The sequence below is a fragment of the Meles meles genome, chromosome 9 (assembly GCF_922984935.1).
Source record: "Meles meles chromosome 9, mMelMel3.1 paternal haplotype, whole genome shotgun sequence".
Classification (NCBI taxonomy): domain Eukaryota; kingdom Metazoa; phylum Chordata; class Mammalia; order Carnivora; family Mustelidae; genus Meles; species Meles meles.
In genome coordinates, this window is record NC_060074.1 from 40,961,874 (window position 1) to 40,988,425 (window position 26,552).

The 26,552-nt window shown below is 37.4% G+C and overlaps 2 protein-coding genes across 10 annotated transcripts in view; one reads left to right on the forward strand and one right to left on the reverse strand.

Moving 5' to 3' along the window:
* Nucleotides 1-26,552, forward strand: part of GIGYF2 (GRB10 interacting GYF protein 2) — a 147,833-nt gene that overhangs the window by 59,470 nt on the left and 61,811 nt on the right. For 6 of the 9 annotated variants that reach the window (XM_046018605.1, XM_046018608.1, XM_046018610.1 and 3 more), the window contains 3 exons: nucleotides 1,808-1,919; nucleotides 2,782-2,822; nucleotides 14,632-14,736. The exons of 1 other annotated variant lie outside the window; for it this stretch is intronic. In XM_046018605.1, coding sequence (XP_045874561.1) covers nucleotides 1,808-1,919; nucleotides 2,782-2,822; nucleotides 14,632-14,736 — 258 coding nt within the window. The remainder of the gene's footprint in view (nucleotides 1-1,807; nucleotides 1,920-2,781; nucleotides 2,823-14,631; nucleotides 14,737-26,552) is intronic. 2 more of the 9 variants (XM_046018612.1, XM_046018613.1) reach the window with 1 other exon arrangement.
* KCNJ13 (potassium inwardly rectifying channel subfamily J member 13) lies at nucleotides 8,981-18,117 on the reverse strand. The gene is made up of 3 exons (XM_046018615.1): nucleotides 18,038-18,117; nucleotides 11,642-12,117; nucleotides 8,981-9,775 (listed from the first exon to the last, which is right to left on the reverse strand). The coding sequence occupies exons 2-3, from the start codon at nucleotides 12,099-12,101 to the stop codon at nucleotides 9,153-9,155; spliced, it is 1,083 nt and encodes a 360-aa protein (XP_045874571.1). The 5' UTR covers nucleotides 12,102-12,117; nucleotides 18,038-18,117; the 3' UTR covers nucleotides 8,981-9,152.

Below are 26,552 nucleotides of genomic sequence, written 5' to 3' on the forward strand. Positions count from 1 at the left end.
TACCCACATACAATTGTGTGTTTTGTAATAAGGTTGTATAAAGTACAACTGTATTCTGAGGTTTTGATAAACTTTAAGGAAGGAATAGAAATCCTACTGGATATTTGCAATAATTATTTAACTCAGTTGTTTTTAGCTTTGGAATGCATTCATGCTTTTGTTCAAGATTCGCCATCGTTTTTCTTCGTTTTTTAAAAGATTTTATTTATTTATTTGACAGAGAGAGACACAGCGAGAGAGGGAACACAAGCGGGGGGAGTGGTAAAGGGAGAAGCAGGCTTCCCACTGAGTAAGGAGCCCGATGCAGGGCTCTATCCTAGGACCCTGGGATCATGACCTGAGCCAAAGGCAGATGATTAAAGACTGAGCCACCCAGGTGCCCCCATCATCATTTTTCTTTGGGTGGTTTTATACTATTAAAGAAGTCACGCTACGGATGATGGCTAAGATTTCGTCTAAGTACAGCCCTGGATTCTCCACCCTTTCCCAGTTTTTTGACCCATGTGTTAAGTACAGATGGTGCATGTTAGTTGAGAAAACCTCACATTGCACAGAAAGTATAAAGCTAAAAGTTCATATTTGCTTTCTTCCCCCAGATCAGCAATTGGATGTACATTCTTCCAGACTCTAACTGCAGCTCTATCATTTGTATAGGTGGAGTTAATTTATTTAAAAAGATTTTATTTATTTATTTATTTATTTATTTTTAAAGATTATATTTATTTGATAGACAGAGATTACAAGTAGTCAGAGAAGCAGGCAGAGAGAGAAGAGGAAGCAGGGTCCCCGCTGAGCAGAGAGCCCGATGCGGGGCTCGATCCCAGGACCCTGAGACCATGACCTGGAGCCGAAGGCAGAGGCTTCAACCCACTGAGCCACCCAGGCGCCCCAAATGGAGTTACTTATTTAAGTATTGGTCTTTAGCATGCTTTTGTCATTCAACAGGATCGTTGTAGATTTCTTTCAATGTCAGGGTTTTATCTTCTGTGGCTTCATAGTGTTCTCCCAAATTATCAGAATTAATTTATTGATTAGGTCATTTCTGGTGTTTTACATTGCAACAAACTCCTTAATATATATTTATTTGCATATTTGTGTATTTCTGTTAGGATAAGTTATAGTTAGAATTGTTGAGTTAAATTTTGATAGATCTAACCACATTGCCTTCAGTAAAAGCCAGTTTACCCTTGAACACCTAGGGCCTCTCAGTCCCTGCATTTGGCACATTCTCACCAGCCCTCTGGTTCATATTCGGTCTTGATACTTTTCCTATTTGAAGATTTGAGCAAAGGGGAAAAAGTGCCTTTGTTGCTGTGGAATATCCTTTATGGGTTAGTTCACAAACTTACAAACCCTATGAAATTAGCCTTTCTGTGGAGTTAAATTATTTTAACATTTATGCTTGGCTTTTTTTTTATACTTTATCTGCTCTCTTCGTAAGCTCTCTAAATCTTTCAATTTTGTTGAAAACAATCCAATAAATATCCAATTTGTAGTAATAGTTTATTCATCTTTTTAGAATTTTACTGTTGAACTTTTATGTTAAAGAACTGAATGTTGATACTGTTTCTTGTTCAGGCCTGGGACTCTTATATCCGTTTCTAACTTGTTTCTTTCATCCTCCTGTGGTGTAGCCTCTTCGGTGCCATTATTCGTTTCTCAGGTAAAGATCCATCAGGCCTTGCTAAATGTTTAAATATAGACCTTTTCTTTGTGTAGAGACAGAACTTCAGAGATTAATCTTTGGTGTTGAATATGTTCCAAAGTTGACATCTGAGTATCATTTTTTCTGTTTTCTTATTTTCAGGCAGAGGCAGAGGTGAATGTGGTTTCTACCAAAGAAGCTTTGATGAAGTAGAGGGTGTGTTTGGTCGAGGAGGTGGCAGGGAAATGCATAGGTCACAGAGCTGGGAGGAAAGGTAACTAAAAGATCCAGATCTTGGTATAAAGGTTTCTTTGGTGTAAAAAACATGATTTTCTGCTTTCTACAGAGGAGGTACTTCTGTGTATAGTTACACAGTTTCATTTTAAAAATGCTGTTAATTGAGTATCAAGCTGTATAAATGATCCTTATTTAAAGGAAGAAACATTCTAGATAAATAGGTTCATGTGTTAGTGCCAGCATGGATCTTTCATAGCTTAGCTAATCAGATTTGCTGTTTGCTTAGCATTCAGTGGGAGGCATTGACAATTGACATTTTATTGTTCGTTGCTGTTAGTCAAAGCATCTTCTCTGTTCTTTGTGACTTTATGTGATGTCTGTTGGATGAGGGAGGGCAGTTGCACAAAGTTATGTGTACAAAGATGTCCACTGTGATGATGTTTATAATGTAGTTAGAAACAAGCCAGACAGCTTAATATCAGTGTGGTTTCTTAAATAATGCTACATCCACACAATGGAATATTTATGTAACCATTAAAGTTAGGATGATTTTGAAAATATTTAATGATGTAGGAAAATATATTTTTAAAGCAGTATATAAAAAAATGTATAGTGTGTATCTGAACTAAATCATGTATCTAATTAAAAAAAATCTCTATAAAAAGAACAATTCTGGGTCAATAGAAGCTAGCTTTTGGTAAGTGAGATAGTGGATATTTCTGTTTTCATCTTTGTGCTCTTCTGTATTTTCCAAATGTTAGGCAGTAACCGTGCATTTGTTCTATAATTTGGAAAAGAAAGCAATGCTATTGGACCAAGATAGGGCAGTGGGTGTCATAGATGGGAAATCTATATATTACTCTCAAGTCTTGTTTGAAAACTTATTTTATCTTTTCTAGAGGTGACAGACGTTTTGAAAAACCAGGACGAAAAGATGTAGGTAAGCCTTGCTTACTGTTTTGAAGTATTTTTATCTGGATTTCATTGATAATAGTTCGTAACAAGGCTCAAGGATGCATTTATTAAAAATTGACTCCATTACCTGTACCTCTCCAGTAGATGGGGTTGTAGCATCACTTGCATTTGTACTTCCATGATTATTTAAGGGCTCTTCTGTATGAAACCAGGGGTGATGAACATAACCATTAGGATTTACTTGGTTTAACTTTTTAGGTTTGTGTGTTCTTTGCAAGGCATATATTCTTTATTAAGACTGTCTTGTGAACTGAAATTCAGTCTCTTAACTCCTTTTTTCCAATGTAGATACATCTCACAGGGTAAGAAGAAAGAAGGAAAATGCTAGAATGCTTGTTTTTGTATCAGAGAGCATTGAATATTCTTACTTTAGTTTTTTTTTTTTTAAGATTTTATTTATTTGTCAGAGAGAGATAAAGAACAAGTAGGGGGAACAGTAGGCAAAGGGAGAACCTGGCTCCCTGCTGAGCAAGGAGTCCAATGTGGGATGTGATCCCAAGACCCTGGGATCATGACCTGAGCTGAAGGCAGAGGCTCCACCGACTGAGCCACCTAGGTATCCCAATTACTTTCATTCTTTTATTCATCTGATTTTTTTTTTTTTGATGTATAATCTTTTTGTCTTTTTTTTCTTGTTTTGAGATGAGAGCAGTCAAAATAAATTATAGTTAAGGTAGCCGCTGACTTAAAAGGTACATAGTAAGAGAACATGATTGCAGTGATTGTGGTTTATATTAAAGAATTAAAGAATCTAAAGGTTAAGACGGGCTTTCTGACTGATTAAAGGTACTACCTTCCAAACTGCCAGTAGGTGTTAATGTCTGAGAGGAAAAAAAAATGGTGATTCACAGTAATTTTCGAGTTATGAAAACCACATGAAAGTTCCAAGTTCCCAGAAGTGCCAGAAAAGTTCTCCAGAGCATGATTATTTCTGATAAGAATAAGCATTTCTCGGGGCGCCTGGGTGGCTCAGTGGATTAAGCCGCTGCCTTCGGCTCAGGTCATGGTCTCAGGGTCCTGGGATCGAGCCCCGCATCGGGCTCTCTGCTCCACGGGGAGCCTGCTTCCTCCTCTCTCTCTGCCTGCCTCTCTGCCTGCTTGTGATCTCTCTCTCTGTCAAATAAATAAATAAATAAAATCTTTAAAAAAAAAAGAATAAGCATTTCTCAAAAATGTGTGAAGTATGTAAATATCGCAGAGTGATTTGTAAATCTTTTTAACACTAGTAATTAAAACAGTCAAATTTGCATCACTGTTTTCATATCAAATTCATTTTAGCATATCAGTAGTTTAAATTTCTCATTAACCTGGCATTGGGAATGGGCAGTTGTATTTATATTGAGTGTAGCACGAAATTTAGAAGTCTGGGTAGATAACTTATTGTTAGTTGAATGGCTTTACTTGTAGACTATTGGATAAATATTATTTTGGGATGGTTTTTAGGACTTCTGCTCCTATCCATCCAAGTCTAATACAGTACTTTTGCCAGTGAATAGGAGAGATAATGAGGGGTAGTTTAAAGAGTATAGGGTTTCAGGTCAGAAGATCATCAGTAATCTAAGTTCTTAAATATTCAGTAGTCTCATAATAAATGGAGGTAAGAATGCCTTACAGAATTTTTAGGATTAAGTAAGAGTGTATGGACTCCATTATTTGTTCAACAGTTACTGAATTCCTATTCCTGTGATAGGCCTTGTGCTAGGTGCTATATAAATATTCCTTTTCTTTAGATGACAGTGTTGGTGTGTGATCAGATTTTCAAATCATTCGGTATTTAGAGGGTTAGCTGTAGAGTGGCACAAGTAGGACTTGAGATCAGAATTAAGATGGAACAAGAGATCAGGTCTAATCAAATGGAAGTTTAGGGTCGCCTGGGTGGCTCAGTGGGTTAAAGCCTCTGCCTTTGGCTCGGATGCTCGGGTCATGGTCCCAGGGTCCTGGGATCGAGCCCCACATCGGGCTCTCTGCTCAGCACGGAGTCTGCTTTTCTTCCTCTCTCTCTGCCTGCCTTTCTGCGTACTTGTGATTTCCGTCTGTCAAATAAATAAATCTTTAAAACAAAACAAAACAAAAAAAACAAATGGAAGTTTAACAGCAGAAAATGGCAAGCAGTTCTCGCATAAACTCTAGAAATGAAGATATGGAGTAATGGTGTCATAGCATCCTGCTGGGGAAAGGCATAGCCTTCTCAGCTGACTACGGGCTCAGTGTTAAACCAGCAGCAGGATGGTGCCGAGCGCAGCATTTACTAGGACTGAAGTGTCCTGATGAGGCAGGCGCTAGGGACGCCCGCTGTCTTTTATGTTGACACAGGACAACTTAAGTATTGTGTGCAGTACTGGGGCCACACCTGGAAGGGATCCATATGTTGGAGTAGGATATTTGGCGTATTTGACCTCCTGTGATGGGGGATGCATGAAGGAAGGGGGGGCTGTTTACACAGCAGACAAGACTGTGGGCAGGATGGGATGGGGAGGAGGGTTTTTAGGGTTACTCTCTGCAAATATTTACTTAACAATCATAAAAGAGGAATTAAACTTGATCTGTATGAATATAAAGGGCAGGCTTAAGGAGGCAGAAACTTGACACAATCTTAAGGTCTGATTGAGTTGTCTGAAAATGACTTGGGTTGCCTGGGAAAGCAGTGTTTTCCCTGTTAAGACAATAGCTTGATTTTAACTGTTCGACACATTGTCATACTTTGGTGGTTTGGATAGAGTGTAAAGTTCCTTTTTCATCATTATTTTAACTATATTAATTCAGTCTGGGTTATTTCCCCAATCACTCTATTAAAAATACAGGTTTTTTCCCTTTGCCTCTGTAGGTATATCTTTTAAAAGATGAGTTCCATAAAGCCAAGTTGAAGTGAAGTGGTTAAGAATATAAAGAAAGTTTTTCTTACTAAAATATCAGGGCAAGTTTCACATACATATATTCAAATAAATCATAGTGGATTTTATTGAATATTTTTTGACAGATGCTCACTTCAAGTTGTATTAACTGTGCTGATAATTCTGAGACTATCTTTTTATAAGTAATCCACTTTTGTTGAAAATATTTATAGATTAAAGAAATCTCATAATTGTATTGTGCACTCTTCAAGAATGGCAGTTACCAAAGTAATTTGTTGGGACAGAGTGATATATTGGTCCGTTGTGAGATGTGCGATGACATCAAATTAAGATAATTTGAGTATTAAAGGTTCCAGAATACTAAAATTACCAGAATGACTTGTTGGTTTTAAAATTAGAGATGATTCATATCATATATTTGCTTTTTTGGAGAGAAATGGGTGTGTTTACAGACATCTGGGCAAGAATCCTGCATATTTTCTGTGAACACAGTAAGGGAGAATGTGGAGGTGGAGAAGGCCTATAACCTTGGAATTATAATTGCTATTCAGTTGGAATTGATTGCTGGGGAGGGAGAGATCAGTTCCGGTGATAATCTTGTAGTATAATTCTGTGAGGATGAAATTGGAAGATCATTAAGAAATAAAAATTGATCTGGTTGATACCAGTAGGTTCAGCCCAATGTGATACCAATTAGTGCATTTTGGTGTGAAATTCTTTAAAGTACACATAGCAGCTTTTGGTTATAAGGCTGCGGTTAGCAGTAGGTATTATAGGCTTATATGTGCATAGATCTAGGCCTTATGATTTTTAGTAATTACTCATCTAGTTTGTTGGGATTGTCATGCTATCTATATTGGTTTCCTAACGCACGGTTTGTTTTTTTTTTAAGATTTTATTTATTTATTTGACAGAGAGAGAGAGAGAGATCATAGGTAGAGAGGCAGGCAGAGAGAGAGAGAAGGAAGCAGGCTCCCTGCTGAGCAGAGAACCTGATGTGGGACTCGATCCCAGGACCCTGAGATCATGACCTGAGCTGAAGTCAGAGGCTTAACCCACTGAGCCACCCAGGCGCCCTCCTAAAGCACTTGTAAAGTTAATTCCAACATGGTCTTCCTAGTCATGTGTCCAAGATAGCGTCACCGGTCTCTGACGTTAATGAGCTAGAGAACCAGGAGTTAGAGCTGCTGTTCCCACCTCCCAGTACTTAGCCCTCTTTGCCTTTGCACTCCCTTCTCCTGAAAGGATAGTAGTATCTTAGCAAAAAACTTAATCCTTAACGTAGAAACTGTGATTCTCTGAAGTAAGTGAAAGAATCATGAACAGTGCTTTCAGAAGCTTTCAACTACCTAGACAGAAGTTTTTGATTGCATTTCTTAGTTGTCTACTTGTGAAAAACATTTATTAAGTAGCATTAGTATACAAACAGAGTTGTTTTGGGTGTGTGTAGAGAAGTCATATCTAACTTTCAGATGCAGAGTTTATATATACATAGTGTACTTTGGGAGTTCTGTGACTTGGATGGGGAACATGTTGGGTCTGTGGGGAGACTCTTCCTGGATCTGCTCACTTCCTTCTGTTACTTTAAGCACCTTCACTTAAGTAGTGGAGTTGTGATCTGCGTGAGTGATGTACAGCTCTTAGGAAAAAACATACCATGTAAATTTTTGATACTACTTTATTTTTACAGGTTAGGTGAATCTGGTTCCTTTATTATAGAAATAAGAATTCCTGTTGTCTGTATGTGTTAATGACAGTTCTGGGTTGGAAAAAAATTCTATTGGTCTGACTAGTGTTAAAGAATGCCTAAAGTTTCTAAATAGCAAAAGTTTATAATTACTAAGTTTCTGTGTCCTTGATATTTTTTTTTTTTTTTTTTTTGCTGTTATTGCTCTTAGAGCACTCCAGAGTTCTTTATTTTCTTTTCCTTTTCATCAAAGAGTAGAAAAATGTGACTTGCTGCTCTGTCCTACTCTTCACAACTGATTGCCTTTACTAGGCTCTTGTTTATTTCATGGGATGATTCCTGGCCGGATCATTATCAATGGGGAGGGTTAAATCTTTCACTTCTCCTACTAAACCTGAATAAGGGGAATTCAGAAAAGAAGAGTAGCCACGAATCTACTTGAATTCTGATAGGGTAAGCTTTTTTGGTTTTTGTTTACTTTGAGGACAGTCTTTTTTTTTTTTTTTTTTAAATCAAAATTAAAAATATGCAGAGATGGTTATAAATTAAACTGTAGGTAAGGGGAAGAGTTCATTTAACTATATGTAAAATAAAAATTGAAGCAGAGAAAGCATAATTTTCATGGAGTATTAGACTTGGTAAGAAATAATAGAGTTTATCTATTCCAACCTCCTACTGGTGAATAAACACTCATTTTGTGTTTGTAGAAAAAACTATTTGAAGTTGGAAACAGGAATTTGGGTTTGAAAATACTTTGTTGCCCAATTTTTTTGATTTATCTATTGGAGATGTTTTTCCTATTTGATATGTAACTAAACCTTTATAACTACAAAAACTTAAATATATTTGCATTTATGAGTTACTTAGGGTGTCATTTTTTTTATACCATTGTATAGATCATAGGTAAGAAGGGAATGTTTTTACTTAGGTCAGAAGCCATTCAAATGAATCATTGATTATAATTTTTAAATCACTATTTGATTATTATGCAAGGTGGCTTTACAGTAGATAGAATTTCGTACCTTCTTTCAAAAATACCACCTTACTGGTTTCATTCAGGCTGGATCTCTTACTTGATCTGATCACTTTCTACCACAAATACATGAACATATGCATGTGTTTGAGTATCATGCTGAAATGCTTTTAGAGCTATGTATAAATCTGTACTTTGCTGGGTTTTTTGTGTGTAAATTTTTGTTCTTAGATGTCAAAAAATTAAGGGGGTAATACTTACTCCAGTTTTGTAGTATGAAGAACCAGAGGAATGATCTTGTTGTCTTGAAAAAATAACAGTTTTAGAAGGATGTTCATTAAATATTGTGAAATCATCATTCTACCCAGGGAGTTAGATTTAAGACTAGACTGCTGCTTCAGCTTGCAGATGAAAATGAGAGATTTGTGGTTGATTTTAGAGTTTGGCTGTGTTAAACTTAATTGTCCTGTTTTACCTTCATTAGTGGTATTATACCACTTTATTATAAATCCACCAACATTTCTGTGTAAATATCTGTCATGTTGAGATGCATTGATTTCAGCAGATAACCACAGTACAAACTTGTAAGGTAGAATGTTATATTTCCAGAATGTGTATTGTTAGCTCAGCCATTTTTATGGGCACAGGCTTGATTACCATGATGTAATCGGAGAGATGTAATCAGCATTGAAAAAAGAGAAAACATGAGATATGAAGGAAAAGAGCTGCATAACTGGCTGCGTATATTTAATACATTAAAAAATAGGGTGTAATGGAGACATCTTATTCTGTCAGTCCTGTTTCCGAGATCTGAAAATTGTCCATGCTTTGTCCGTTGATACGGATGTCCAGGTCAGTCCTGTTTGGGCTCTTGGAGACTAGAGGAGTTGGAAGTTCAGGAACAGTCTTGTCAAAATTCTCCATCTTGATTTGGTATTCACCTTTGGAACCCCGGGTCAACAGAGAGGCAAAACAGTGATGTAACATGATCTCGGAGGGTAGGTAGGACGTCCTCCTTTGGCATATTTCTCCAGTGCCTTCCTGCATTGCTGAGAGGAACACAACTAATTCGAAGTGGGGAGGACTTTCATGCTGGAGCAGAGTAGCCAGAGGACTTGATGGTATAATGGAGTGATAGTAGGTTAGTGGAAAGATAAAGAATGGACATTCCTCAGAACTGATGCCATCAAGATGGAAGTCCACACTGGTCTGGTTGAGTTCACCGTTTTCTCTTTCCTGATAGAGTACAGCTGAGACCCGGACACTGGTCAGAGGGCTAGGTCGAGTGTTGGCCACTTGGAAAATTAGATTAGGTTTGCCATCTATGTGAGCTACTACTGCTAAGTCCGTAAAGCGAATTGAGAAAGCTCGATTTTTTGGCCGGGCAATCTTCGCCACAAAGGCACCTAAATTAGAAATCATTGAATTTTTTTAGAACGAACACTTGAAATATGAATACCTTTTCTGACTGAGTAGGGTGTATCAAATAGTTTTACATTTTTTGATGCCATGCCTTCCAAGTGAGTCAGTAATTGATGAATACATTAATTTGGGTGTTTCATTTGCCTGGAGAATTTTTCATAATGTACATACATCCTTATTTAAAAAATGTGATTTCAGAAGGGTTAAGCAGAATTCCATTTTGTTACATAGAAGTGTAACTTTGTCAAAAAAAAAAAAAAGTGTAACTTTGTCTTCTCATTTCTTAAAAAGTGTAAGAATGGTCATGTATTACATTCCTGCCCCCACTTAAAAAAATAACAGAAAATAAATGAAATTCATTTGTAATGAGATTGTTTCAAATTGAAGTAAAAATTAGATTCAGAATAGGGTGATTTTGGGTTAGGGAGGGGACCAGTAAAATGAGTGATACATTTTGAGCAGTTTTTAAACTTTGAAACTTTGAAACTTTAAAACTTTAAACTTTTAAAACTTTAAACATTGAAACTTATATAACCTTCCCTCCCCATTTTATTTTAGAAGGCTCTGGCTCTGTGGTGATTTCAGTGTACTTTTCAAAGTGCATCTTCTGTGTGCCCCCAAGCTGTGGGTCAGGATTTCTTAACTGCCTCAGATCTTATTGGCAGGCTGGAAAGATCTGTGGACCTCTTCTCAGAATTATGCTTTAAATGCATAAACATAAAATACATATGAAGGTAGCAAAATATACTGAAATTGAGTTGAACATTTAAAAAGTTATAGTACTATATGTGCTTTTTTAATGCATTAAACAATAAAATATAGTGGCGGGTTTAATAGTGTACTTTTGAAGTACTGTAGTGTGATAGGAAAATATCTGTGATTTCTATTTGTATCAAAGTTACCAATATTGCTGATACTATTGTTTTTTGTTGTCTGTGTTTGTAGTGGAAGGGCATGACGATTTTCAGTTAGGGGCTAGTGAAAAAAGATTCAAGTTTTTCCTAATTTCATGGATCCCCTAACTTTTATCTAATGACTGACCTAGTTTAAGAATTCCTGTAGGGAAGTTAAGTGATTTGTTACAGATTATAGAGCCAGTTGGCAGCACACTGGACTTCATTCCAGATTGCTCTTCATTTGGCCCTTTACTTATCCTTTTCAGAATATTGTTGTGTAGTGTGTTAAAGCCAGGTCGTCTTTTTTATTTGTTTTCTGATTTTTAAACTGTATATATATCACTTATAAAAGTGACACTAGCCCTACTTTAATTAGAGGAAAGTCTAATGTGTTATCAGGGTTTATAAATAAAATTTCCTAATCTTTGTAACCATATTTCCAGTAAGGATGTGTATACTTACTTGATTTCTAAATATAATGCTGACTATTGTGCTCTGGGATCACTGGTCAAGAGTAAATTTTGAACAGATAAACTCAGAGGAGGATATTCTAACCCAGTAAAGGAAAAAAAAAATCAACATTTCTCTGTTAGGTAAAATGATTGGCAAAATATGCATTTATCATATTTATCCACTTATTTGACTAAGTATTTAGCTTCTCTGAAAAATGCCTTTTAGACCTCTTGTTAATATTTTTTGGTGCAAGATGTTGCTGCAAGTTAGTGTCATAATGGTCCTTTTTTTCTTAAGGAGTTCCAACAGATAAGATAAGTGTAGAGTCAGGTTTCTTATAATGTTACCTCTCATTTGGCCCTAGACTTTTCTTTTTCAATCTTCGATATTACCTGCTAATAATGCAAATTAAATTATTCTACAACACGGTTGCTTATAATTGACGATCCCTTCTCCAAACCACTTGTAATTTTTTTTTTTTTAAAGAACAAAAACAATTACCTGTAATAAAAGCCTCTAGCATGAGGCCTAGGAGCATTTGTATGGCAAGTAAGGCGATTGCACTTGGACAGTCACCACTGGGGAACATGGTACCATAACCAATAGTGAGTTGTGTCTCCAGGGAGAAGGAGAATGCAGCTGTGAAACTGGTGATGTACTTCACACAGATAGTGTGGTTTTCAGGTGGGGCATCATGATCTAGTTCCAGATCACCATTCATCTCAGCTAGAACATACCAGAGCACTGCAAAGACAAGCCAGTGAACAACAAAAGAAGCAGAAAAGACCAACATCATCCAGCGCCAGCGCATGTCCATTAGGATTCCCCAAGCATCTCGCAGATATGCAAGACTTCTTTGAGCACCATCCATTTGAAGTGTGCTATGGCCGTCCTTGGTGACCATCCTCCGGTAGCTCTGAGTTAGAAGAGGAGCAATAACTTTGCAGTTACTGCCATCCATTTCAGGCTGTAATTTTCTGAAACCAAGAATAAATTAGTAAGCTCTTACTGTTTTACAGTTAATACTAATAAATTTTGAGACCTCATTCACTTTCTGCTCTATTTGGAATGCTTCCCTGGCTACTGGGCAGACTTTCCCAGTCTGACAGCTCTCTCTCTTTTCTCTTCATGGAAGGGGGCATTTATTGACTAAGCCATTCAGTTGCTACCTAATCATGGCTTGCCTTAGGCTATCTGTTATTGTTTCCTTGAATGACTGTTAAAATATTGTTTGGCATTTTAATATTTCCAAGTATATTTCAAAATCCTAGTTATGGTTCGTGTCTCTTTGACATCCTTGTCTCTTTCTTGCACAATTCCAGACATAAAGTATTTATTGGTTTGACTAAACATATTTGTGTAAATAACAATTTTTCATAATTAATTAATTAATAATTATGGATAATTCATAACTAAAAGAAATAAGTTAAACATGTGTTCCTCTGTGTAAATAACTAGAAATCATTTGAAAATGTAGTGTTAAACTGCCTGCAGATGTTTTGAAGCTGAACTCTGCGCTAGGACAGGACTAAACTTTTTAGAGATTCATAGTTCTAACATATGCTTTTTAATTAGCCTATTCAGAGTTTTATGAATAGGCTTTGTTTTTGTCACTTTGCAGCCATTTTCATGGATTCTTTCCGTGTCTAATGGATTGCCATCCTCTGAATATTCTAGATTCTGATTAGATTGTGGGGTGAGGAGAAAATTATTTTCTTGGAAAAATACGAGATTCTAGGTGGAGATTCCTAGGTAATACTAGTTTTGGTGTTTTTTTTTTTTTTTAAGATTTTATTTATTTGAGAGAGAGACAGCACAAGCTGGGACAGACTGGGGAGAAAGCAAGCAGACTCCCTGCTGAGCAGAGAGTCTGATGTGGGGCTTGATCATGACCTGGATCATGACCTAAGTGGAAGGCAGATGCTTGACTGACTGAGCCACCCAGGTGTCCCAATAACACTAGTTTTGAGAGTAAGTAAGCCAGAAAAAAAAGCTTTAAGTTTAATGAACTAAAATAACCATTAAGGCACCAAATGGCAATTTTTAAACATTTTTAAAGATTTTATTTATTCATTGGAGAGAGCAAGAGAGAGAGCATGTGCGTGCGTGTGCACACAAGAAGTGGGGAGGGGCAGAGGGAGAAACAGGCTCCCTGAGCCTGATCTGTGGCTTGATTCCAGGACTCTGGGATCATGACTTGAGCCACCCAGGCATGCAAGTTTGTTTAAGATTTTATTTATTTATTTATTTGAGAAAGAAAGAGAGGGAGAGTGAGAGAGAGCATGAGAGGGAAGAAGGTCAGAGGGAGAAGCAGACTCCCCGTGGAGCTGGGAGCTCCATACGGGACTTGATCCTGGGACTCCAGGCAGTCAATTAACCAGCGGAGCCAGCCAGGTGCCCCCAAATGGCAATTTTTTTTTTTAAGATTTTTTTTTATTTATTGACAGATCACAAGAGAGATCATAAGATCGCAGAGAGGTAGGCTGAGAGAGAGGGAGAAGCAGGCTCCCTGCTGAGCAGAGAGCCCGATGTAGGGCTCAATCCCAGGACCCTGAGATCATGACCTGAGCCGAAGGCAGAGGCTTAACCCACTGAGCCACCCAGGCACCCCCCCATGGCAATTTTTAAAAGATAATTAATGTGATTAGTTTTTAGCTGTAAACAGTTAAACTATAAAACAATAGGTATGCTTTTCTCTGTGTGTTGAGAAGTCTAAGGTATGCTTTCTGTGTGTTGATTCTTGCTTATATCAAAGCTGTCTTAAGACTTTTATGTGGAGCCTCACAAGAGCAGAATGGGAGATGCAGCTATGCTTTCCCTTTCTTTTTGCCACAGTACAGTGATAGGAATTTACATTTGACTCTGCCTGGCTGCTTCCCTCAGAAGTAGATGCTTTGGAGAGTATTGTATATTCCCTTCCTTACCTTTTGCATGACAGTGGCACTTAAGACTAGAGGCGTTTGGAGCAGCCTGTTGCGTGGGCTTGTTGGGTCCTTCCCATTCTAGAGACTTTGGGGCAGTGGGTCTTCTTGTGATACTGGAATTGGACATTGGCCAGCTGGGTATATACTTTCCCTTCTCCCCTGAGGCGAGTTTAACACGTATTGTGATATTAGAGACATTCTCTTGTATTTTCTTCAGATTGTATTACTCATGGAACACTGGGATAATGGTTAAAATTTATTTAGAGTGGGATAACCATTTTATTTTCATATTATAAAGTTAAAAGTCTTAAGTCATTAATGCTTTATAATGCATTATTCTAACGAGTGGTCATTATCTTTTGTGTATTTTTTTTCTCAATACAGCTATTTAATGACTCATTTTGCTAGATTCTTAAGTGTTTTAGGAGACCTTATCTGTTGTTTTGAAAGTAAACAACAACAGCAATAATAAAATTTTCATAGGCACTGTGCTAGGTACCTTCTATATTGCATTATCTCTAATTCTTTGGTATCTCAGCAAGATAGATCTTTTTTTTTTTTTTTAAGATTTATTGAGAGAGGAGGAGAATGGGGGAGGGGCAAAGGGAGATGGAGAGAGAATCCTCAAGCAGAGCCCCCCCCCTTCCGTGGTTGCAGAGCCCCACACCAGAGGTGAGTCTCAGTAGAGAGATCTCATCCTAAGATCATAAGCTGAGCCAAAATCAAGATTCAGAAATTTAATTGACTGAGCCACCCAGGTGCCCCAGCAAGGTAGACATTATTGTCCTGTTTTCTAGATGATGTCCCCAAGGATTAGAAACATACACTAGGCAGATGGGGGCCTTAGATTATTTGTATTATTATCCACATCTGGCTAACTTTACAGGTTAATTTTCTTACTACAAGAAGCTATTTAGAAAGTTTGGTGAAAAAATCTTTCCCAAGATGACTGGCATTGTATTCATAAGATAGTCTTTGACAGCCATGTTTTTAGCACTGCTAGTAAATGTTCTTCTGGTCCCCATAACTATCTCAGGTATCTGTCTTAAATCATTGTTAACCCCATACATGATTCTTATGACAGTAATGATTAAAAATATTAGCCAGTATGTATTACTTATTATGTGGCAGGAATTATACCAAGTACTTATGTTAACTCATGTGAAGCCCATAGGCAATGCCTGGTGCAAAGTAACCTTTCAGTCTTGGTTGCTTTATTATTATTAATGTTCCTTAATTTTCGAAGTAGTAAGTAGGATTTTAATTCCCATTTTACAGATAAAGAATCTGAAGCATAGTGAGTTTCTAGGATCCCAAAGGTAGTAAGTGTTAATGAATTCCATACGAAGTCCAGAGTTCAGAGTCAGTAATGTATTGCTTCAAAAATAGACATTTTGGGCGCCTGGGTGGCTCAGTGGATTAAGCCGCTGCCTTTGGCTCAGGTCATGATCTCAGGGTCCTGGGATCGAGCCCCGCATCGGGTTCTCTGCTCCGCAGCGAGCCTGCTTCCTCCTCTCTCTCTGCTTGCCTCTCTACCTACTTGTGATCTCTCGCTCTGTCAAATAAATAAATAAAATCTTTAAAAAAAAAAAAATAGACATTTTGATCCTGGTTAGATTTCATGAATAATACTACATTCCATTTGACTAGTTAATTGTTTAAGAGTCATTACAGAATATTTGGTCTTTAGGAGTGTTTAGGTTTAGACCTGTGATTTGTAGATAAGAAATGTATTTTCAGTTAAAGAAGACACAAAATTTGAAGATGGGCACAACCACAATTATTACATAGTCCAATCTTTTGGATATTGTAAACCAGTACAAATTAAAGCAAATGTGGAGAGGAGACTTCTTACATAGCATTTCCAAATTTGTATTTTGCCAGGTGAGTAAATAATTTTTAGAACGTATCATACTAATTTTATAAAAGAAAATGTATTTTGACACTTGAAGAAGATATAATAAGGATATAATAAGGAACGATAATAGTCTGCGTTCATAATAGTCTGCGTTCAAAAGATTGTAAACCACTGCACTGTCCTTTATGGTTTTTTTTTTCTTCTTTTGAGGTGAAATTGGTATGTAACATTATATCAGTTTCACCTTTGTTGTTTGTTGCTTCCTGCCTGTGTGAAAATGCCCATCATTTACCTTGTACCCTAGTGCTTACTGCAATTAGGGAACCACTGTCCTGGTGAATGCTACTAATTGCTGATTGTTTCACAGTGGTTTTATTTTGGGAGGGAAAGCTCCCTGGCTCTTGATTTTCAGCCTAGTTTATTATAAAGTTCTAAAACTCATTACTCAGGGAGATAGCCTTTCTGTATATATTATATCTAACAAAAGTATTGTCATTTGGGCTTTTTGAGGATTGTTACTTGTTACCTACAGCTTTGTAATGTCACTCTAGGCTTCAACAATTTCTTTTTTTCTCTTGCAGCTAACTAAATATATGGAAAAGCCTGTGAACAGGAATGTCAAGGCTAATATCAAAACAGTGAAGCAGTCTCCTTTTTATGTATAAGCCATTGCTCAATCTTGTTTAGGTTGTGTGGTGGGGTGGAGTAGTTGAGAGAATAAGATTTTGATCTCCACTTAACGGATTACCCTGAATAAGTCCATCTTTGCATTCATGTAAGCAGTATGGGTTAGTAAATGAACATCAGGTGGGGAATCTAGCCAACCCTGCTCTGGCTCTGTTGGTTCCACAGCCGTGTCAGCTGGGCAAGCCACCCAATCTCCTTGGCCAGCCTTCTTATATTAAAAAAAGAGACGAAAGGGAATTAAATAACATGCTCTCTTAAAACTCTGTAAGTTTTAAAATGTATTTCCATTTCCCTCAACTGACAGGTTTTTTAGATGATTTTTTTCTTTTTTCTCCTATGTGGTTTTACATCTGCTTGTATGGTATTTAAAATTACATTATTGTTGCTTGATACATATAGATTTTCTCTCCAAGTAATTTTCATATCTTTATAGGTGTACAAATACCCGTTGAATGTATTTTTGTTTTGGTTTGTATTTATATGGTTCTCACAAACTGATCCCAGTAGAAAATAAAATTGAAGCTTTGGGAAGGTTTGTTTGTATCTCTGTGTGTGGGCTGTAAAGTATTTGCTCATTTACAGACTTTGGTGGAAAAAAATAATACTTTATAAAAATGATAGTTTGGCTGCTTCAGTGGCTGTGAAAATTAGGATTCATTTTACTCATTTGGTTTGTAGCACTTAAAATTGCGTATTTTCTATTGCCATGTTGTAAGATGGTAGTGTAGTTTATATTAAACAGTTAAGATAATAGGCTATAAATACAAATGTTAAATGATCACAGTATTACTATGTATTTGTTTATAACTGGTGTAAAAACTGATTGTATAGAGTCTTAGAATCATCTCTCTTACCCTTTATAATTGGGGCAAACAGTGTGAGTTCTAACTCTCTTATATAAGCTCAGAGATTCTTTTTCTATTTTAATTTCTTATTTGTAGAAGCATCTACTAATTTCGGTAGTAGTTCTGTGCTTTAAAAAAGACATTTAAAATTAAGTATTCGTCACTTTTCATGGCTTAAAAATATTTTTGGGGGGGACTCATTTGTTCTTGTATACTCATTTTGGTTTTTTTAATCCCTTCCAAAAGAAAGATATTTATTTATATATTTAAAAGCCAAGGAAGGGGGGTAAAAACAAAAAAGCCACTGATTTTTTCTAGGGCCATTCCTTTCTAATGATTTCCATATTATAATGTGGAATTAGTATTCTTTTAATAAAACAGGAAAATTTCTAGTAATGCTAGTAATTATTCCATTTTCAGAATTTAAGGAAAAAGCATAAAGAATCTTAATGTATGACTCTAGAGGTAGTATCTTTGTTTTAAAAATCTATTGGCAATGTCTGGCTCTGTCCCTATTTGCCACTCAATTTCTTTCTCTGTTCCCCTTAAGGAAAGAAATAAGAATATTATTTCATGTACTCACCAGTTCTTTTGCTGGGTCAGCCTGTGTTTGCACAGGTAGGTCTTGAGGAAACGTGTGGAGTCTCTTTTTGATAAGATAACTTTAATCTACAAGTCTAGCTTGTAGGTTCTCTTCTTGGACTGGGTTTACAGTTCACATTCCTCTGTTTATAATGTCGTGGGGGCTAGTTTCAGCTGAAGCTGATGTGATTGGTCACTTAGTCTGCAGGGGGGCCAATTAGCTCTGATCATGTGGAAAAGAATGCTGGTTTGTTAGGAAGTCTTTCTTTACCCAACAAACCTTAACTATTCTGGAGAAAGCCTCCAGAACTGACTTGGAGAAGGGGTGCATTTTTTCCCTCTAATCAGGACCGGTCTTTAGTAAGTTTGCATAATCTTACTTAAGAGTTTATTTGAAAGTTCAAAGGGATAAAATTCCCTGCAAGATTTCCTTTCAGCCGTCTTTCCTTATATAGCATGTTGAAGTGTGAGATACTGCCTTTACTATTCTTTTTAAAATTTTTTCTCCTTTGGGGAAGATTTCCTTGGGTAAGGACTTCTAGGCATGAATTAATTAATTGATTTTATTAGTTTTCTTTTCATATTCCATCTCACTAGAATGACTGCCACTAATTCTAGAACTGGTAATATAGGTAATTTAGTTACCTGAATTTTGGGGAGGAGGGGCAAGGAGGCAGGCTTTTTTTTTTTTAAAGGCTATGTGCAAAGATCTCAAGTAAGAATAAAAATTGTTTGGTACCTTGCACTTATCTTTGAAAAACACACATATGTGAAGGAACTGAAGAATTTTCTTAAGGCATGCTTTAGTACTGTTTAGGGGATGGTTTCCTGAGAAGCATATGGTTATGTGCAGTAAGATGAAGTGTTCAGGGTACAGAAAATTAATTTAACGTCTAAATAGTGTTCAGCTAGAAAATGTCTGTGATCCAGCTAGTAACAACCTTGAAATGAGCTGTGGGATGGCTTTGTGTAATGCCTTTACTGAGCAGTACTTTTCTCCACCTCCGTTAGTTGCTGATTTTAAAACTTTGATCAAATGTCACATGTAAGAGGATCTGAGAAACAAAGGCTGTGATTGTTCAAACTAAAATCATTGAAGAAGGCCTGCTGGGAAAATTATTAATGTAGACCAATATAATGCTACTTAGAAGGTGAAATCCGCCTTTGTAGATTCCTTCCCCTCCCCCACAATTAAGAAAAATATTAATTCCTTCTTTGTTTTATGAATGCCAAACATCTCAGTACAAGTTCAGACATAACATTGGAAACTTTGACCTTCAGAACTAGAGAAGGTAAAGGCATAAAATAGGGACTTGTGATGTGATGCTTATTACCTACACACACTGGTAGGGAATTATACTTTATATCAATTGACAGTTGATGGATTGCGGGGGTAAAAAAGCCAGAGCAAATATAGTGTGACACTGCCTTTCAGAAAGTATGGGAGTGTATTTGCCATGTGTCCTGCATCACCATTATAATTAGCCAAGATGGTGAAGGATTTTACCAAACTTAGAAGCCTTTTTCCATAATATACTCTGTTTCAGAATATATGAAGGCAAGAATGATTTGGCAAAATGATTGTCAAGAAAGAAATGTCTTAAGGGAAGGAAGGGTTCTGGTTTCTCGATTTCTACAATTTGAAAGTCTTGCTATGGTCTATAGACTGGTTCCTAGTTGCTAATTATATGGATATTGTAGACTGGTTTTGGAGTGCCCACTCAGGAGCATAGTACTCCCATTTTAATAGCCTGAGCAGTTCAGTTTCTTTCTGGTTGCAACCTCAACCAGGTTAGTTGAGATGGAACTGATACTGGCATAGATGGTATGTAAACTTCACCTTAAAACACATGGGTCCTTCTATTTAAACAGAGTTACTGATTTCAGTTGGAGATGGCTCTAAAACATTTCTTCTGTGAATGAACATAAATGCTAGGTATCTGTTCTCTGATTTTTTTTTTAATTTTTTATTAAAAATTTTGATTAAGCAAGGTGCCAAGACTAGATACATTATTCTTAATTCAAATCTCTGTCCCTAAAGGTGTTTGATTTTCTCTCTGGCTAAAGTAATCTAGTGTATAGTCCATAACTATATCAATTTGTACTCGAGAATAACAAATGCTGTAGCTGGAGTGTGGTGTCCTGCTGTGTGCATGAATAATCTCCCAACTTTACAACTTTAGCCCTGTCTCCTCCGCTCTTTCTTACATGGTGTACTTCGCTTTCTTTAGAAGGTGCCTTGTCCCTTTCTGGTTCTGCATCAAGCCCATCTATTGATCATCTTTTTCCCCAGAGATCTGAGGCAGTGCCTGGGTGTATACCATCAGATGACTGAACATGAGGCTTGTAGGGTATGGGGTATATTCAAAGCACAAGAGGTATTTTTTCAAGGAGACTTTGATATGCTGCAGCCCCTCCAGTGTGTCTCCCAGCCAGGAACTGTTGTGTTTTCGGGAACAATGTTAATGAGTGGAGCAGTTTCTAAACTCTTAGGAATTAGGATGGGAAAAAAGTTACAAATCTCTGGATATAAGATTTAAATTTCTCCTTCCTAGCCATCCTGAGTTTTGTTTACAGTTGATTATAGGGAAAGAAAGTAAATATCAACACCTGGATGAGATTTCCTTTCACTACTTTCTCTGGTGTTAGAAAATATTTTTAGTGTTGATCAGAGACTATATATCTGAATAGAGGAATACAAAGTTTCTTCCTAGAAAAATTTGGACATAAACAAGCTTCAAAGTCTGTCCCATAATTCCACTTTGCTTTTGGAGTTTGGGCACTTGTAAGTTCCAAGTCTCACAGCTGTAGATTTTATTGGCTGAATGCCTCTTTGCTCCATCTGAAGTTTTCCATAAACACCGTCTTTGGCTGTGAGTCAAACATGCACACAGGTGCCCTTTTACTGCTCTTTCTCCTTAGGAAGTCTACTCAATTAGACCAGACTAAAACCAATATTACATTTTAATTTAATTTTACTTTTAGAAGAATCCTATTCATACTTAATACATTAAGTCAGAAGCAACCAAGTATTTACTGCCATTGGGAAAATGTTTATGTATGTTGTACGTTTGCATTTTAGCACCTTTTATACATTTTCAGTTACGTTGATATAAGAACATAACATGTATTATATAGGGGCGCCTGGGTGGCTCAGTGGGTTAAAGCCTCTGCCTTTGGCTCAGGTCATGATCCCAGGGTTCTGGGATCGAGCCCCGCATCGGGCTCTCTGCTCTGCGGGGAGCCTGTTTCCTCCTCTCTGTCTGTCTGCCTCTCTGCCTACTTGTGATCTCTGTCTGTCAAATGAATAAATAAAATCTTAAAAAAAAAAACAACAAAAAAAACCCATGTATTATATAGATATAGTTTGATCATAAAATGGTCATGTTTGCTACTTTGAAAAGAAGAAAATACATTTTAAATTTGTGTTTCTTTATCTTTTGGAGGTCATAGATACCTTTAGGACTCTTAGAAAACCTTAGGCCCTTTTCCCTGATAAAAGAAAACATGTCAGTGTAATATGTGCTTCTAGTTCAAGGATTCATAACCCCTAAATTCATTTATGGACTATAGGTTAGGAATATTTGGGTCAGGCATTACATTTGTAAATTGTTCAATTACACTTTCAGTCTTGTTTACAAGTTATTCTGTTAAGAATTTAAGAAGAAGTAAACTAAAATACTTGGTTACTCAACTTTATTATCATGCTGGTATTATGGAAGGAGGAGGACTTTGGTTTGAAATGCTGAGAAGGGCCTTTTGGGTGTCCCTCATGGGCCACTGTGGAATTCTGGAGTTTGTAGACATGAAAGGAACTTTAGATAGCATCCTCTAAGTAGCCTGGGAATGACTTCTGATATTTAGCTTTTATTTTAAATTATATTGGTAATACACAATTGTATGTATCATATAGATCTAATTCTCTCATACACATTTTCACTCCCCACTCAGATCTACACAAATACAAATATACTGTAATCGTTCAGGTAGTAAAAGATGTACTTTGATGTTTTAGAGTAGTTATTGCATGCAGTATAAGTTTTAGTTATATTAGTAGTAGTTGGAAATGTTTATTTTATTAGATGGTACTTGAAGTCATTTTTCCCCTCAAAATAATTCTAGAATAAAATTTTTATAGTGAAGAAATAGGTCTTAAAATTTTTTCAGAGGTATATATCTTGACATAATTTTACTTATTTGGGAGAGAACACACAAGCAGGGGTAAAGAGCAGAGGGAGAGGGAGACTCAGACTCTCCACTGAGGAGGGAGCCTGATTCGGGTCTTGACATGATTTCTGTTGGGATATTAATACATTTAGTCCCATCTTCCCCTTATAGAGATGTTGGTAGTCTTTGTCTATAAGCTGTGCCGTGTGTAGTATGTCTGTTGCCATTTTAGAGTTTGTTAGACTTTGATCCCAGAGCTGCTTCTTTCTCCATTAGTTTTTCTGGATTTTTGCTTCTTCCAGTGGGTTAAATTTGTGAGTAAACCCAGGATTAGGAGTTCTTTTTTTTTTTTTTGGTAAAGATTTTATTTATTTATTTGACAGACACAGCAAGAGAGGGAACACAAGCAGGGGCTGTGGGAGAGGGAGAAGCAGACTCCCCGCTGAGCAGGGAGCCCCATGTGGGGCTCAGTCCCAGGACCCTGGGATCATGACCCGATCTGAAGGCAGATGCCTAATGACTGAGCCACCCAGGTGCCCTGAACACCCATGTTCTATTTCTGATTTGGTCACTACTCAACTATGTGATCTTGGGAAACTCCCTCTACAGGTATCCCTTTCCTTACAGGAACAATAGAGATGATAATGTTTAACTTAATTTTTGTGGTTAAAATGATGATTAGATGAGATAAATGGATGCATTTGTTTACATGTTTGTCTCTGAGCTATGGACCTGGGGTGAGGTAGATGCTGTGTCTTAAGTCTCCTTTATTTTTAATCCTTTATCTTTAATTGTGTTTGTCTATAGAGGAGGCACTCATGTTAATGTTTCCTAGAGGTCTGAGTAAAACAGATAAAAATGGTAAAGTTAGTACTGCTTTTATGGGAAAATATTTGGTAGTGCTTACTGAAGTTGAATATACCTTATTTCATTCCTGGCAATTTCACTTTTAGGCATAGACCAACAGAAATACAAACATATACTAAATTTCATATCCAGGAACGCTCATAGCAGCACAATTTGTACAGCAGAGAACTAGAAACAACCTAAATCAGCAACAGAGTAATACATTGTGGTCTGTCCATATAGTGAGATCCCATTAGCAGTGTAAAAGAACAAGCTGCGGTTCTCTGTAGCATTGTGGATGAGTCTCCCATAATGTTTAGTGAAAGAAGCCAGACATAAAGGAATATTTCATTTACATAAAAGGTTAAAAAAGCAGACAGAACTAATTTTGGAGATGAAAGTCAGAAATAGTGCTTACTTTGGGAGGGGTTGACTGGAAGGACATCAAGATTTTTGAGCACTCTTGATGTTTTTTTAAATTTTTATTTCTATTAATTTTCTATTTTTTAAGTAGGTTCCATGCCCAGTGTGGAGCCCAGTGCAGGGTTTGAACTCACAGCCCTGAGATTTAAGACCTGAGTTGAAATCAAGAGTTGGAAGTTTAATTAACTGGGCCACCCAGGCGCCCCAGATACTTTTTTAAAATATTGGTTATGTGAATATATTTGCTTTATGGAAACTCTTGGAATTGTATATTTGTGATTTATGTACTTTTTTAGCAAGAATGTTATACTGCAGGAAGAAATTTTCTTTTTTTTTTTTTTAAAGATTTTATTTATTTGACAGACAGAGATCACAAGTGGGCAGAGAGGCAGGCAGAGAGAGAGGAGGAAGCAGACTCCCCGCTGAGCAGAGAGCCTGATGCCGAGCTTGATCCCAGGACCCTGGGATCATGACCTGAGCCAAAGGCAGTGGCTTTAACCCACTGAGCCACCCAGGTGCCCAGGAAAAAGTTTTCATAAAGGGAATGGGGAGAGGAGTTGAGTGAAGTCCACTTAAAAGTTCTTGAATTAGTTTCATACTTCTCTTGTGAAAATGACAGTGAGAGGCGCCTAGGTGGCTCAGTCAGGTAGGCGTCTGCCAACAGCTCCGGTCGTGGTCTCAGGGCCCTGGGATCGAACCCCACATTGGGCTCTCTGCTCAGCTGGGAGTCTGCTTCTCCCTCTCTCTCTCTCCCTCTGTGCTCTCTTTCAAATAAACAAATAAAATCTTAAAAAAAAAGGAAGAAAGAAAATGACACTGACCCCCTGACGTGGAACTGCACATACCTTGCACTTATATATGGGACGTTTGGCATGTTAGAATTATGTTATTCTGACTTTTCTTGGTTTACTGGAGAAGTTGTCATTTTAATCTTTTTTTTTTTTTTTTTTTTAAGATTTTTATTTGACAGAGACAGCAAGAAACAGAGAGAACACAAGCAGGGGGAGTTGGGAGAGGGAGAAGCAAACTTCCCGCTGAGCAGCTGAGCAGGGAGCCTGATGTGGGCGGAAGCAGGGGTGGATCCCGGGGCACTGGGATCATGACCTGAGCCAAAGGCAGATGCTTAACACCTGAGGAACCCTGTTACCTTAATATTTCTATTATAGTTATTAATTATGTAATATGTGACATATCAAAAACTATATTGCAGTTGAGGAAACAAGCACTCGGTAACAAAATTTGAACTACTTTGTTACAGGATTTTTGAGCTAGAATGGGAAATTCAGGCAGCCTTACCTCAACACACAATTTACTTATTTATTTTTAAAGATTTTATTTATTTATTTGACAGATAGAGATCACAAGTAGGCAGAGAGGCAGGCAGAGAGAGAGAAGAGAGGAGGAAGCAGGCTCCCTGCTGAGCAGAGGGTGCGATGTGGGGCTCGATCCCAGGATCCTGGGACCACGACCTGAGCCGAAGGCAGAGACTTTAACCCACAGAGCCACCCAGGCGCCCCTTGGATCTTATCTTTTCTTTTCTTCCTACCTTCCTTCCTTCCTTCCTTTCTTTTTAAAGCCAGGGTGTATAAATCAGAATTGACACTAGAAGTAAAATCAGGTGAATGAATGCAAGATTTTTTTTTTTTTTTAAACATAGGCAATAAGCTCCCTTTTTTTTTTTTTAAAGATTTTAAAATTTATTTATTTGACAGACAGAGATCACAAGTAGGCAGAGAAGCAGGCAGAGAGAGAGGAAGGGAAGGTTAGCAGAGAGCCTGATGTGGGGCTCAATCCCAGGACCTTGGGAATCATGACCTGAGCCAAAGGCAGAGGCTTCAACCCACTGAGCCACCCAGGTGCCCCGGGATTACTAGTATTTTTATTTTTAATAATTTTAATATTTTGTAGTGTATCATCTGTTAGAAAAAAATTATAGTGATCAGTTTTTGATGAGTTAAGCATTTTGCCATTTCTGCTTTTTTGTCTTGCTTTGCAGTGTTCCCAAATCATTGCATGGTACCTGGCACATACTGCTTGTGATTGGTTATATAGGTTAAAAGCCATTTCCCATCATTTATCTATATATGTTTCTATTTATCTGTCTATGTGTTAGGGATTTCTTTTTTTAAGATTTATTTTAGAGAGTAGAGAGCATGGTGTGGGTAGGGGCAGAAGAAGAGGGAGAGAGAGAGAATTTCAAAGACTTCCTGCTGAGCATGGATCCTGATGTTGGGCGATCTCACAACTCTGAGATCATGACCTGAGCCAAAATCAAGAGTTGTATGTTTAACTAACTGAGCCACCCAGGTGCCCCCATATTAGGGGCTTCCTTAAGTTTGCTTCTTTTTTGTGAGTATAGCTACATATTTCACCAAATCATATAGTAGTTGTGGTACTTTGTAAAGTGGGTTGCCTTTCTTATTCTGAGCAAGAGAACCTAGAAGGCCTCTGAACACAAGGGCAGATATATATCTGTATTTGATTTCATAAAACTTGGCACTTAATGTGCAATAAATATTTGTTGAATGAGAAGATTAACATTTGAATCCTGTCTGTACATTTAAATATGTGATTTTGGACAATTCTCTTTTGTTGTTCTTTTGAGCCTCAGTATTCTCAGTTACAAGATAGGAAAAATAACTTCAGATATTTTTTAAAAATTATTTATTTGTTTATTTCAGAGAGAATGAATGAGCAGGAGGAGGGGCAGTGGGAGAGGGAAAAGCAGGCTCTGCCTGACTAGGGATCCCCACATGAGGCTTAATCCCAGGATCCTGGTTCATGACCTGGGCTGAAGGCAGATGCTTAACCAACTGAGCCACCCAGGTCCCCCAAATAATTTCTTTTTTAAAGATTTTATTTATTTATTTATTTGACAGAGAGAGAGAGAGAGAGTGCGAGAGCACAAAGGAGCGGGGAGCAAGAGACGGAAAAGCAGGCTCCTTGCTCAGCAAGGGGAGCAGGGAGCCTGATGGCAGGGCTCAATCCCAGGACCCTAGGATCATGACCTGAGCTGAAGGCAGCCACTTAACTCAACCACCCAGGCGCCCCAAGATAACGTCAAATATTGAGGATTTTGG

Bases quoted from the DNA above. Each gene is read 5' to 3' on its own strand.
- KCNJ13 (XM_046018615.1), bottom strand. From the start codon at position 12,101: ATGGATGGCAGTAACTGCAAAGTTATTGCTCCTCTTCTAACTCAGAGC. The intron at 9,776-11,641 runs GTAATTGTTTTT...TTTCTAATTTAG, and splicing joins GCTAGAGGCTTTTATTACAG to GTGCCTTTGTGGCGAAGATT.